The sequence below is a fragment of the Hemicordylus capensis genome, chromosome 6 (genome assembly GCF_027244095.1).
Source record: "Hemicordylus capensis ecotype Gifberg chromosome 6, rHemCap1.1.pri, whole genome shotgun sequence".
Classification (NCBI taxonomy): Eukaryota; Metazoa; Chordata; class Lepidosauria; order Squamata; family Cordylidae; genus Hemicordylus; species Hemicordylus capensis.
This window is the reverse complement of record NC_069662.1, coordinates 20,482,082-20,496,290: the sequence shown is the minus strand read 5'-3', so window position 1 is coordinate 20,496,290 and position 14,209 is coordinate 20,482,082. Positions and strand designations below refer to the sequence as shown.

The 14,209-nt window shown below is 46.7% G+C and overlaps 1 protein-coding gene across 1 annotated transcript in view; it reads right to left on the bottom strand.

The window, feature by feature from the left end:
* Positions 1-14,209, bottom strand: part of LOC128330944 (immunoglobulin superfamily member 1-like) — a 64,047-nt gene that overhangs the window by 17,714 nt on the left and 32,124 nt on the right. Inside the window, exons 10-13 of the mRNA XM_053264313.1 lie at positions 12,774-13,055; positions 8,994-9,284; positions 6,616-6,734; positions 5,897-5,931 (exon numbers count right to left, since the gene is read on the bottom strand). Coding sequence (XP_053120288.1) covers positions 5,897-5,931; positions 6,616-6,734; positions 8,994-9,284; positions 12,774-13,055 — 727 coding nt within the window. The remainder of the gene's footprint in view (positions 1-5,896; positions 5,932-6,615; positions 6,735-8,993; positions 9,285-12,773; positions 13,056-14,209) is intronic.

Genomic DNA, 14,209 nt, shown 5'->3' with positions numbered 1-14,209 from the left:
CAAATAGCTCTCAATAGCCAAAAAGAGCAGTTGGTTTGCACAGCACTTAGCTGTACATGCCTTGTCAATGAAGCTTGCAGCAGTTAACCCCCACGCTTTGGGGATATTTTATGATGGCACTGCTTAAAGGAATGTCTTAACGGGGAGGGGAAAATCAAGGCTGCAAGCCAGATGTCTTGAGAGTGTAAATGGGAAATATAACACTTGGAAACAAATCGGACCTTTGGCGTTAAAGTAACACTTTGGCTTGTATACGATGCGCAGGTGCGAAAGTTGTTTACTCCAGAGTATAAAAAGATGGATGGCCTGCTAGACTGGACAGGCGGCCGCACCTAAAGCTTTTGCTAACAATGAAATAAAGCTTTGCTTGAAACTTTGATAATGGTGTCCAGCAAAATATCTAACCAAGAGACGAGCGGATGCAGGGAGTAATTTACCTTCTAACAGAATGGACAGCAAAGGACATATCACATCATGTCCCTGCAGAACATCATGATACAATGGTTAAGGGATAGAGCAGAAGTCTCCCAATGCCTCTTTTGTGAATGTTCTTTCAAGTAGGATTGGAAACACTGCAAAATTGTGCCCCTAACCCCAACCCAGAAGGATACTGTGGCTGATGGTAGAGAGAGGACCAGAAGAATCAATAGGGTTGTTGTCTACCTCCTGGTGCAGGTAATCTACAATGGCAACCATGGCAGTTTCTGCATTGTAGTTAGGCCTGGATACAGATTATAATGGATTCAAGTATTATGTTTCATTCCCTTTTGATACATATCCCAAGCTAAAAATACTGGAGGAAAGCAGAAAACAGATTCCCCCTGCCCCAGGCTTTTGTACATGTTCACATTTGGAGGCCTTCTTTTCCTCTCTCTGCCTACCATGCAGGTAGACAAATGTATGAACAAAATTCTTGTCATCTGAAAATTCTTCCCAGATATTGGCAGTCCAAATTAACTATTTCTTTTCTCTCAACTGGAACAGATAAGTATAAATGTTTGCGTCGTTTTGTGATCATGTGCATCATTGCAACGCTCTCTTTGTGCCACATTTTACCAATGTGCATGAGTATTTATGTGCATTGATAGAACACCTACTGCAAAGCAAACTTGATCTAATTCAATGAATATTTCTAGCAAGATGTTTTGTGTGTGGATTAATACACAGATTAATACTTGTTTGGATTAATACACCAATACACAGGAGTGCATGTGTTTATCAGTAAAACATCACACACAAAGAATCTTGATGCAGTAATTCATATGATCTTGAAACTACTTTTCTTGCAGCATTTTATCATTGCAAATGAGCATGTGGGTAACGTAGATGCTAAGATTTTTCTTTCCAGACAAGCCTATGGTGTCTCATTAGTTTATCTGACCTGTCTGTAGGCTGCTGCTATGAGTGATCTGCCTCAGCATTTTTTACGGTGTGTTCTTAATTGTGTTTTATCTGTCATTATAGCTTCATGATATTTTATTGTATTTCATTATGTACAGATCATTCAATATCTTGAGCACCTTTCATGGAGCAAGTGGTATATACAGTAAATAATACTATTACTGCTATGAATATTAAAGTTCTCAAAGAGAACAAATAAAGTGTAACAAAGAGTTTGCAAATAAAAATAATAAATAAATAAGATGCTGCCCTCCACCCCAAATTGAGGACAAATTGCAAAATTAATATGCCACTAAAAGCTTTGCTAATTTCTCCTCCATACTCACTGGGCAGGGCAGACAAAACTCTTTTAATTTTACTTCATTCTCAAGAGTGAGATAGCAGAGCAGTGAAAATCACTCCCCCTCTTCCTCCATGAGCCTTTGCCTGCTTGGTGATGTTCTAGGCTGAGCTCCGAGTGTGTCATTTTTGCAGCCACACTTCTCTCTGCCACTTACTAATGCTGCACAGAATGTGAGCCACTATTATATTATCACTGTTGTTGTTCAAACGTGTGGCCATGCAAATGGCCATTTTTGTGCTGATGCTGCACAAAGGCTGCTGGGAACAGCACCCCATCGGGCATTTTAAAGATGCTTTTAAGTTACGTTTTAAGCATGACAGCACCATGATGGGGCGATGTGGGGAGCAGCAGTGGCTCACCGGAGCGGAATTTCAGAAGAAATTGGAAGGCCTGCCCAAATGAAGGGAACAGAAAGGAACACATACTCCGGGATAAGAAATACTGGGAGACAATAAGGGCGGCAGACAATAAGAAACATTTAGCTAAACGTATCAAGGGGTTTGGGTTTTTTAAAAAGTCTTTAAATACATCAGAAGCAGGAAACCTGCTAGGGAGGCGGTTGGACCATTATATGATGAGGGAGTAAAATGGATAGTTAAGGAGGACATTAAGATTGCAGAGAAGCTAGAAGAGTTCTTTGCATCCGTTTTTCACGGCAGAAGGTACTGAGCATATACTTGTGCCTGAACCAAGCTTCTCAGGGACAGAGGCTAAAGACCTGTCAGATAAAGGTGACAAGAGAGGATGTACTAAACTGTCTGAAAAAATTAAAAATTAACAAATTGCCAGGGCCAGCTGGCACCCACCTGAAGGTTCTTAAAGAATTTAAATGTGAAATTGCCGACCTCCTTGCAAAAATCCCTACAATCAGGCTCTGTACCAGAGGACTGGAAAGTAACCAATGTAACACCAATACTCAAAAAGGGATCCAGGGAGATCTGGGAAATTACAGGCCAGTTAACTTAATGTCTGTTCCAGGCAAATTGATGGAAAACATTCTCAAAGATAAAATTGTTAAGCACATAGAAGAATAGGCCCTGCTGAAGGAGAACCAGCATGGCTTCTGCAAAAGTAAACCTTTCCTCACCAAACTTTTGGGATTCTTTCAGAGTGTCAACAGGCATGTGGATAAAGGTGATCCAGTTGACATAGTATACCTGGACTTTCAAAAAGCTTTTAACCAAGTTCCCCACCAAAGGCTTTTGAGAAAACTTGGCAGTCTTGGGATAAAGAGGCAGGTTAATGTGTGGATCGGTAACTGGTTGTGTTGGGAGTTCTCTCTGAGATACCCTTCTATTACAGCAGAGTGCACAGAGGCAAAACACAGTGGAGTCTGCCCAGGCATGCATGTATGCTAAGAGCAAAAAGAAAATTGGAGCCAGTTCATAGTTTCAAATCAATATAAGGAGTCTTTATTGGAGAACTCCATTCTAGATAGGAAAGTGGAGAGATAGTATCTCTACTCTATCTAGCTAGCTGGATGCAGAGAGCTGCTGTCTGCATCTCTGCACACATGGTGCAGAGAGAGAGGCGAGCATGTGTGTTAGGGAGAAGAAAGGAAGGGAGGCAGGCAGGCAGGCAGGAAGTCCCTGAGAGTAGCAATCTACATATCAAAGGGATACTGTCAGAGCAGTAGAGAGGAGGAATGACCAATGTCTTGCCCCCTCTAGCCCTCTGACTCACTAGTCTGTCCCCCTCTGTCATTGAGGCATGAAGCAGCGCAGAGTCCTTCACTTCCAACAGGTTGAAGGGCAGGAAACAGAGAGTAGGCATAAATGGACAGTTCTCTAAATGGAGGGAAGTAAGAAGTGGGGTCCCCCAGGTATCTGTACTGGGAGCAGTGCTCTTTAACCTATTCATAAATTATCTAGAAGTTGGGGTAAGCAGTGAAGTGGCCAAATATACCGATACCATCAAACTATTTAGGGTACTGAGATCCAAAAGAGATTGTAATGAGTTCCAAAAGGATCTCGCCAAACTGGGGGAGTGGGCAACAAATTGGCAGATGTGCTTCAATGTTAGCAAGTGTAGAGTGATGCATATTGGGGGGAAAAACCCCAACTTCACATATACACTGATCTGGTCTGAGCTGTCAGTGACTGACCAGGAGAGGGATCTTGGGGTTGTCGTGGACAGCTCGTTGAAAATGTCGATTCAATGTGCAGCAGCTGTGAACAAGGCCAATTCCAGGCTTAGAATCATTAGGAAGGGGGTTGAAAATAAAACTGCTAATATTATAATGTCCTTATACAAAATTATGGTGAAGTGTAAAAGGGTATGCATCCAAGCTCCTGGAACCCTACTCCCCTCCAAATGTGCTGCCGAAAACAAGAGCTTTTCCAAATGGCCATTTAGCTGTGCTTTGCTACGCTTAGAGTAGGGGAGATTTCATGTGAGCGAGGCGCTCCACACAAGCAGCATGAAGCGCTTCAGGGAGAGCGAGTTTTCCTGATCCTCCCCGCAGATTATCTCTCACCTTTCCCTAGGTGGGCAGATCTCCCGCCCAGATGAACAACAGCTCTCCTGCAGGCCACCCATGTCTCACCCGGTAGCTCCGGGCGTCGGGTGCAGGGAAGCGCCACCATGCAGCACCCCATGCCATGCAGCCCCAATTACTGGGAGCCTCCCCCACTCCTGAGTGTGTCACATGATCAGTTAGCCTGGTTTAGGGGTGAGTTCGCAGTGGGCTACCTTAGAGGGCTTGCTGCTGCACCACCACTGCTGCCATGTGGCTCCCGGTGGTTCTCATGCACAACGAAAACTGGGCTGGGCTTCCCTAACCCGGTTTTTGCTGCTCGTGAGAATAGCTTCAGTATCTGCATCCCAAAAAAGAAGCACATCAGGGAAGCGTTGAAAACAAATTTATGGGATACTCAGTCTTTTATGTAGAGCCATTTGGAGAGACAGAGATAAGCAGCTGAACTCTGCTAGGGAGGTGTGGTTTTTGCGAGTGTCTGCTGACCACACGTTTCCTGTGCCCTGAAGTCAAATTCAGTTCATTTGTTTCTAAGTTTTGTCTATGGGGGGGAGGGGGGGAGAGGGGGGTGCTTGCCGGATGGCCAGCTTAAAAAAACTTCTCTCTCTTTCTTTCTCTCTCTCTCTCTCTCCGCAACTACACTATTGAGGTATCCCCATGTCTCCTTACATCTGTTCTAAAATTGGTTCCCACTTGCACCTCAAACGTTCATGCATTTGCCATCTTTAACTGGGGTGGATGACATCATCACAAACTATGCCACTGAGTTGTCCCTACAACTGTACCAAATTTGGTTCAAATCAGTCCAGGCATTGCGAAGTTGATAGGAACACCCACCCACACACTCCTGGGTGATCTCATAAGCTTTCTTTCTTTAAGGAAAGTAGGCTTTAAAAAAGCAATCAAGAAAGAGAAACCAAAGTGCAAACAGAAAAATACATCTTTATTTCTTCTTTGGAGAATCAAAAGCTATCATTGGATTACTACAATTTTTTTAGATGCAGGAAAGACATTTCACAAAAGCAAATCTTAATTGTTTAAACAAGATGCTCTGGAATTCAAGCCTACCCGAAAACTCAGCCATCTACCCTGGAAGCTCTGCTCCAAAAGCCTGAGGCTATAATGATCAGGCTGGTGTTACTTGATGGGAAAGGGAACAGCACTCCACTCCAAAACAACAACAACATATCCAGACAAGAATCGCCTGATAGCTCCACATGGTGCCTCTTGGAACACAGAAATGTAAGATGAAGACAAACGTAAAGGAAAAAGAGGGCTAATGGTACCAGGTTTTGCAGCTAAAATGACAGCTGTGCTGACACATCTGTTAGCCTTGTGCTTCCCTCCTTGCTTTAGCTATGCTATCGATCTTTCATTTCCTTAAAAAAAAAAACACCAAAAAAAAACAAAAAAAACACATTACCTGGTCATGCATGTGTTTTTCTATTCATTATGTACCTTACTATTTGATTTTTAAAAGAGGAGTCTTTTCTAAAAGTACTAATTATTTCTGGAACTTGGTTTCTTAGTAACATCAAGGGTTGTCATGGATTCTCCTGTCTTCTCCTGTGGACTTGTAGAAAATTGCCTTTTCACCCTCTTCAAAGTTTGATACTGGAAAGGTTCATCTGGAGAGTGTGAAGAAAGGTCTTTCAGTTGGACTCCACCACTCATACAGTCTGTCTTCTCCTTCTGAAAGATGCCTGGAGAACTGAATGGAAAAGAATTCCAAGATACTTTCAATATCAATGTTTTGATATTGAAACATTGATATTGATCCATTTGAACATGCTGAATTTTATACCCAAAGTTCCTGGACATCCACAAAACCTCCAAATCCTCAACATTACTGGTTGCCATGCAGTACCAAGAAAAGATGAACTTTTTTTTTCATCAGCATGCCTGTGACAATAGTGCTTCCAGCATGACTGAGTTGTTCTGAAGCAGCTTTCGTGCATCTTGATAAAATAATCTTGTAATCCTGCGGTCTCACTTGCAAAGCTATCTTTGCACATGGGCAAGGGGCCTCAACATTTCTAGGAAATGCTCACAAAACAGATTAAATATAGGCTAATATTAATTAAAGTATGTTGTTGCAAATATAGGCAGAGGCGTTTGGACCTGGTCCATTCAGCATCATGCTATCTGCTCTGGCTGGCTATGATTTTTCAAGGGTTCAGGCAAAAAGAAACCCCAAGCCCTGAAACTAGAAAATCTTTAAGCAATTATACCAGAGAATCACATTCTACGTGTAGGGCAAGTATTCTATCACTAAGCTATGACCTTGTGGTGATCTTTAGGAATCTTAAATCCCCTGGAAGTCAGGGTCATTTCCTATATGGAAACATACAGTAAGAGAAACAGAGCAGGAAGGGGGGAAAGAGTAATATCTCACCTTAAGTCCATGTTCCTGTCTGAAGTGCTGATCCCTAATCACTATATATGTGAGGAGGAAGAGGAGGAGGAGGATCAGAATTCCTATGGCAAAGCGGATAGTGTTGATCTGGGTGTAATCTGTGGTTTATGGAATGAGGGGAGGATATCAGGATATTTGCACAAGTGGTAGAGAAGATGTTGAGCAGCTGCTGACAACAATTTATTTACAATATTTATACCCCACCCTTCCAGGACGACACTGCTTGTGACAGCTCAAAGCAGTAAAAGTAATATAAAATTTAAAACAACAAAACAAATATGAATATGACAAATACGGTGAATATACCGCTTTTCAACAAAAGTTCCCAAAGCGATTTACATAGGTTTACATTAATTGATGGACTTTTTAATTTGGTCTTTGGAGAGGCTATTTTAAAAGTCTCCTCTAAAAGGTGGGTTTTGAGAACTTGTTCAAAAACCCTAAGAGAGGGTGTATGGTGAAGCTCTTTTGGGAGGGCATTCCAGAGCAGAGAGGCCACAACCGAGAAGTCCCTGTCTCTTGTACCCACCAACCGAATCTCAGTCAAAGGTGAGGCCATGAGCAGGGCTCAAGATGATGAGTGAAAGGACCTGGCAGATTTGTACAGGCAAATGCGGTCCGACAGGCAGACTAGCCCCAAGCCATGAAGGGCTTTAAAGGTCAAGACCAGCACTCTGAATCTGGCCCAGAAGCAAACTGGCAAACAGAGAAGCTGCTGCAAGATAGGCGTGATCCTCGAAGAGTGACTGATGCCCACAAACATCCTTGCAGCAGCATTCTAGAGCAACTGAAGCTTCCGTACTGTCTTCAAGCTCTTAAAAAACATTCTTTTTTTCTGTATGGGCCATATAGCCACAAAAGGCAATATCCATCCATATCAAAGAATGCTCTTGAATTTTAAACTGAGAGGTTCTCCCTCTCTCTACATAAGAGACAGCCTGTTTATTATTTCCTTAGCCCATGTTTTTAGTTTGTAATAAATATCAAACTCTTATTTCTCAGTTAAAGTTGACTTCCTGTTCAATGACTTACAGTCGATAACTAATTTCTCTGCAACACAGGGCAGTAAAGAGGAAGATAAATGGAACCAAGAGCAGACGAGGCCCAACTCTCCAGAGCACCAGAGGCAAACTGCTGGTTGGCAAGGAAGCTCAAGCAGTGGAGGCAGATGGGAGAGCACTGGCTGAGACGTTATGAGGAGGCAGAGGAGCCTTCCTAAGCAAAGTGGAAGCCCCAAGAGGAGGACTTCCTGGGGGAAATAGACAGTGAGGCTATTCACATGATGGAAGGAAACTAGCCCAATTTCCTCCCATCGCGTGAACCTCCGGGCTCAGCTGTGAGCCTGGTGGTTCCTAAGCGGGTAACCCGCCCAAGAACCCCTGCCCTTAAACCAGGTTTACGGAGTGAGCACTCCACACACCCAGTTTTTTTACTCGTGTGTTGCTGCGGCACGGCTCCGCAGCACAGCAACTCATGAGTAGAACCTGAACGGGAAGCTCAAAAGCAGCGTCCCAGCTCGGGGGTCTCTCCAGCATGCCCTGCGCGCTGCACCCTCACGCCGGGCATGCTGGAGCTTCCAGGGGCTGCGTGGCCCCTGAACTCCCCAGGCCCCACCAGCTTCATGACGGAGCTGGCAGTCGTGTGGGCAGCTGCTGTGGCCACCCAGAGCAGACTGCTGCTCAGACTGCTGCCGCAAACCCCCTAGAGGCTCTTCTCACTAATCATGAGAAGAGCCTCAGTGTCCACTGTAATGTAACAGGAACCCTGCAAGATGCCTGAATCAAGGAGAAGCGGGTAAGCACTGCATTCCTGGGTGAAGGAACCACAGGGTGTAGAACACCTCCAAAGGATTGCACCAAAAAGGGGGCAAGGAGAGGACACAGGGGAGAGGGAAGAATTAGTTGTTCCTCAATAAACTAGTCATTGTTGCTGAAACGCTTCTATTGCTTTCTGAGTCTCTCTCTTGCTAGGTCTCCATGCAAGCCCAACCACCTTATGATATGGAACTTCTCCCTTGTGGTGGGGTAGGGTGGGATAATGATATTACAGATACTTAAACTGCAGACTTGGCCACGTACACCAATTCTAAGTTTTTTACATCAGAAGGTTTGGCTGAATGGAGCAGCACATCTTTAATCTGCAGGAGGTTTCAGCTCCACACCTTGGATATGATCAGTCAGCATGGATATAATCAGTGAACAGCAAGGAGAAGGACTAGATGGAGTCCACCTGTACCTAGGCACACACACCTGAGTGCACAGAGCCATAGCCAATCAAAGAGGCAGGACCAATAATCCTACTTCATAAATGCCAGCCTGTTATGCTACTGGTTTTGCTGGGCCCTCCTCCTAACATACCTGATATCAGAAGTTTCAGAGGGTCACTTGGAGCTGAAAATAGAAAAGGACTTTCTAAAAGTGCATAGCTGCAGCTGTAGTTTCCTTCATGCTCCCAGCCGACGTTTCTAAAGGAAAGATTGCCCTCATCAAAATCAGCCTCCATAGACCACTTCGGTCTTGTGTTTCCAGCCTGATGCAGATAGAACTTTGCTGGTCCATCTTGACTTTCACAATGGAAATCGACTTGTCCCCCAAAGGTAACCGACCCATGGGGACTAATGGAGATCACAGGTCTGGGCAAGCTGAGATCTGCATATGCAAGGAAACAGGAAGTGAAATGATGCCAACCACCACCATATGACTTGGTCTTGTTCTCAGCCGTTAGTGGGCATTGCTTCCCATTCTATTGTGTAGCCTTATGTTCCCTCCCAAAGCACACAGAGGTGTTAGCAGAGTTGCAGTTTGGCTGGTACTCTCAGAGATTCTTCTTTGGCCTTTGAAGGGTCAGCAGGTGTAGCACTACAGCAACTTCCTTCTTTCTAAGGCTTCTGTTTAGTGCACTTGAAGTGAATCTGTCTCCGTGACTATCTATATGCTATTTGATCTGCAACAATATACAGGTGATGCCATGCATGACACAGAGACTGAATACAAAAATGATTACTTGTCTGTTTGCACACACCTACTGTTCTAAATTAAGCACATATTAGAGAGACCGAAGACCTATCCAGACATTATGTTGTATGTGCATACAGTGGCGGACCTAGGCAAACTGGATGCCCGGACTGCCCATGCTGCGAACTCCCCCACCCCGCTGCAAGCCCTTCCCTCCCCCTGCCACCACGAGCCCTCCTCCCTGATATTCCAGCTGCCCATGTGTGCAGCTGAGAGGGGTGGGTGGGTGAGGCAAGCAGGCCTCCCCCTCTGCCCATGGTGGTGGCAGGCGGAGTGGGAACGGCCGCTGAGCCTGTCCATCTGGCTGAGTGGATTCTGAGAACTGTGAGGTGCTCCGGTGTGCTTGCGCTGTTAGAATACAGTGAGGCGATTCTCACGATCAGTGAGAAGAGCCGTAAGGGGATTTGCAGGGAGAGCGGTCAGATGATTTGCGGGGAGTTTGCGGACTTAGAATACAGTGAGAATACAGTGAGACGATTCTCACGATCAGTGAGAAGAGCCGTAAGGGGGTTTACGGGGAGAGCGGGCAGAGAGAGCGGGCAGACTGCCTTTCTCAGATGATCAGAAGGAAGCCCTAGGTGGCTGGATCGGCTGCCCACATGACTGTCAGCTCCATCACAGAGCCGGCGGGGCTGCGGGGTTTGGGGGCTGCATGGCCCCCAAAAGTTCCAGGATGCCCTGCGCAAGTGTGCGGGGCATCCTGGAGATACCCCCAAGCCCAGGAGGCTGCTTGACGCCTCCTGGTTGGGGGTCTACTCATGTGTTGCCACGCGCCACGGCAGCACGCGAGCAAAAAGGCAAGGTTAATGGAGCGCTTGCTCCATTAACCTCATCTTAGGGGAGGGGTATTTATGGGGGTTACTTGCCGGGAGCTGTGCAGCTCCTGTTGCAGCTCACGATCGCCCCAAAGCGGGCTAGGCTCCCTTAGCCCGCTTTTGGGCAATTGTGAGAATCACCTCAGTGTCTCAAGCCCATGGGCTTGCAGCACTGTATTCTAACTGCGCATGCACACCAGAGCACCTCACAGTTCTCAGAGGCCACTGATCTGGATGGTCAGGCTCAGTGGCCATTCCTGCTCCGCCCACCGCCGCTGCCACAGGCAGGGGGAGGCCTGCTCGCCTCACCCCCCCAGTCATGCACATGGGCGGCTGGAATATCGAGCAGGATGGCTTGCGGTGGGGGGCTTGCGGTGGTGGCAGGAGGCCCCCTGACCTTTGGAGGCCCCCCCGGGCCTTGGAGGCCACAGGCCAGGACCCGAAGGTCTGGGGGCTAGAGGGCCTCTGTGTGCATAAAGGTGTCGGTACACATGTGTTTGTGTCAATGATAGAGGCTATTAACACGCATGTGCAAAACCAGGCTGAGGGAGCCCAGCCCGGTTTTGCACATGCTTGTAAACTGTGGGATCGGGCCCTATCCCGGTGGCAACATGGCAGCAAACCTGCCTAAATAGCCACCCTTGAAAACAAGGTTAAGGGAGTGAGCACTCCCTTAACTCTGTTTTTTTAATCATGTGGCAGCCGTGCCTGCTACGCTGCAGGGAGCCCGGGGAGGGGAGGGGGATACCCATGATGCACTGCTCACTCACACGGTGCATAATTGTATTTCCGTGGGCCGGGAGAACACATCCCGGCCCCCGACCTTCCCCGCTGCCTCGGCGTGCTCAACAGCGCCTTGGTCATTTGTAGGGAAGGGAAGTTTAACCCGTCTTCCCTGAAGACCATCCTCTAGACCAGGGATTCTCAATGTTGGTTCCCCAGATGTTAGTGGACTTCAACTCCCATAATCCCAAGCCCCAGCGGCCTTTGGTTGGGAATTATGGGAGTTGAAGTCCAATAACATCTGGGGACCCAACGTTGAGAATCCCTGCTCTAGACCATCTCATGGATCGTGAGAAGAGGCTCATTGTACATGAGTTCATTTTAAAAGTGAAACTGGGTACAAGCCCTTTCAAATGCAGGGCATAGAAAGGATTACTGCATATGCACTGAACATACCAGGATTGTCCACACAGCCATTTGGGGGGTGGGTTGAATGGCAGGAGAGCTGCTGTCGCATCTGTAGCTTTTGGACCAGAACTTCTGTCCACAAGCAAAGGAAACAGATGAGCCAGGTGACAGCAGCATCTGTTGTTGAAATCAGCAGTCACAAGCCCTCCCCCCTCAATGGAAAGTCCTCCAAAGGTCCCATTGCCTTTCCAGCTTGTTTTGCATTGCCAGAAGAAAGCGAAAGCCTCATGACATCAGGAGCTATCCTTTGATTGGCCATGAGGTGTAGGCAGCCCTGATGAAGCTGCTTGGGCTTCAGGATAATAGAGTGTGCTTTGCAGAGTGGCATGTCCATAGATGGCAGCTGCTGTAGGCACAGCTCTCTATGGTTCCCATGTAGGAGGAGGGTGTGCTCAATGCAATGGCTGGATAGAAGAGCCATGCAAGTTCTCTCAGCCAGAGACTCAAGGTAGCAGAGCTCTCTTCTCCAAGCAAGGTAGGAAAGCAGCGCTACTCTACTTGGAAAAACCTGGGCTGGAGGGATTTGTCTGATTCTCACAATCATGCAAAACAGGGTAACCCAGCTCCTACCCTGATTTTAAAGGTTTTATGAACCAGCTCTACTGTGTAAAGAGGAGAGCTGGTCTTGTGGTAGCAAGCATGACATGTCCCCTTAGCTAAGCAGGGTCCACCCTGGTTGCATATGAATATGACTAGAAGTGTGAGCAGTGTAAGATATTCCCATTAGAGGATGGAGCCGCGCTGGGAAGAGCAGAAGGTTCCAAGTTCCCTCCCTGGCAGCATCTCCAAGATAGGGCTGAGAGAGATTCCTGCCTGCAACCTTGGAGAAGCTGCTGCCAGTCTCTGTAGACAATACTGAGCTAGATAGACCAATGGTCTGACTCAGTATATGGCAGCTTCCTAGTTCCCTATGTAAATATGGCTTCAGTGAGCTAGGAAGCCCAGCTCAACTCAGTGCAGCTTACTTTTGAGTAAACACGCCCATCAGATTGCCCATTTGCAATCTTTGGGAGCTCAATTCTATATCTGTCTATATCTGTATCTGTTAAGCAATCTGATGTCCATGCAAGGTATCAAGTTTGGAGTGGGGCATTGAATTACGCAAACCTAATCTTACCTAGCACTTGAAGTTCCAGAATGTTACTCGATTTTGAGAAGACATAGGGATCCAACAAGTTGTATCTGCAGCTGTAGATCCCTCCATCTTCCTTGCTTACATTATTCAAGAGGAACTCAACCTTATCTCCAGATACTTCCACAGACTGTAATGCAATCTGATCTCCATGCTTATAAAGGGAGAACCTTCTGCCTTGGCCTTGACACTGGAAGGTCACATTTTCTCCTGGTGGAATCGGCCCTCTAGGACTCTGAGAGATGTTGGGTCTGGCTAAGTCTGCATCTGCAGGTGGGAAAAGGTGAGGAGTGAGATACTGGAGCTATCCCTAATTTTTTCATGCAGAGTTTTGTCTTGGGACTAGCAGAACAATTGTGGAGAAAGCTGGTTAATAACATGAGCCCATATAATAAAATACAATACAAGCCTACCTGCAGCTTTTAAAAAATTAGGGCTAAAGTGTGTGCTATATTAAATGCACAGTTTAGCCCTGGCTGTTTGTCTCAGCTGAGTGAGACACTGGATCCAACACTGTCCTTTGCCTTGCAAATCTGAACCCTGGGATTTGCAGAGAATTGTTTGAGACTGCTGCCCAAATGATGACATATTTCCTGAAAGGATCTGGGAGGACGGAGTGGGGTGAGGTGAGGAGCCTGGAATCTCCCAGCTTCCTTGACCTTGCCTGACGAATAACAGCCATCTCGCCACCTCTGCCTGAAGCATTCCTGCCCAGCGGAGGGAGTTTGTTTTTCAGCCCTGTCCTTCTGAAGAGCAGCTTGCTTGCAGCTTGGTTTGCTTTCTTGTTCCACCTAGGCCTTCTACCTGATTGCTGGCTCACCTCCACCTGTCCATGAGGACCAGAAAGCTCTTGTGAGAGGGGAGATTTCTGGAGCCCTTGGGAGCATAAAGGAAGAAGGCACACCAGAGGTGTAGCTGTAGATGCCCGCCAAAGGGGGCTGGCCTTTGGTGTCGGGCCTTTTGTATGGGACTGTGGTCTGGGGGGCAGGTTATATTAAGGTGAAGTTGGAGGCCTGGGTTAAAGTTTGTTAGTCCTCCTTTTGCTGGGTTGTGTCAGACCTTTTGCTGTCATGTGCTTGGGCTCTCTTGGGAAGGGTGATGTGGGGGATGTGTCCGTTAGCTCTGGGGCAGCTATTACTGTTGTGGTGGGGATTCTGGGAATAGAAGAATTGGCATTGGCAGAGCAGCTGGCCATTACAGGGGAAGGGAAAGCAGTAATTTAGTAACTGTTTCCACTTCCAGCTGCCCTGTTAGCTCTCAGGCCTCGGCAAGCAGTTCCAACTACCCACAGAACCTAGCCTTGCTCCTTTTCAATGCCAGGTCGGTTCAGAATAAGACCGAAATCATCCATGACTTGATCATAGATGACAGAGCTGACCTGGCTTGTATAATGGAGACCTGGATGGGGGAGGCTAGTGGCC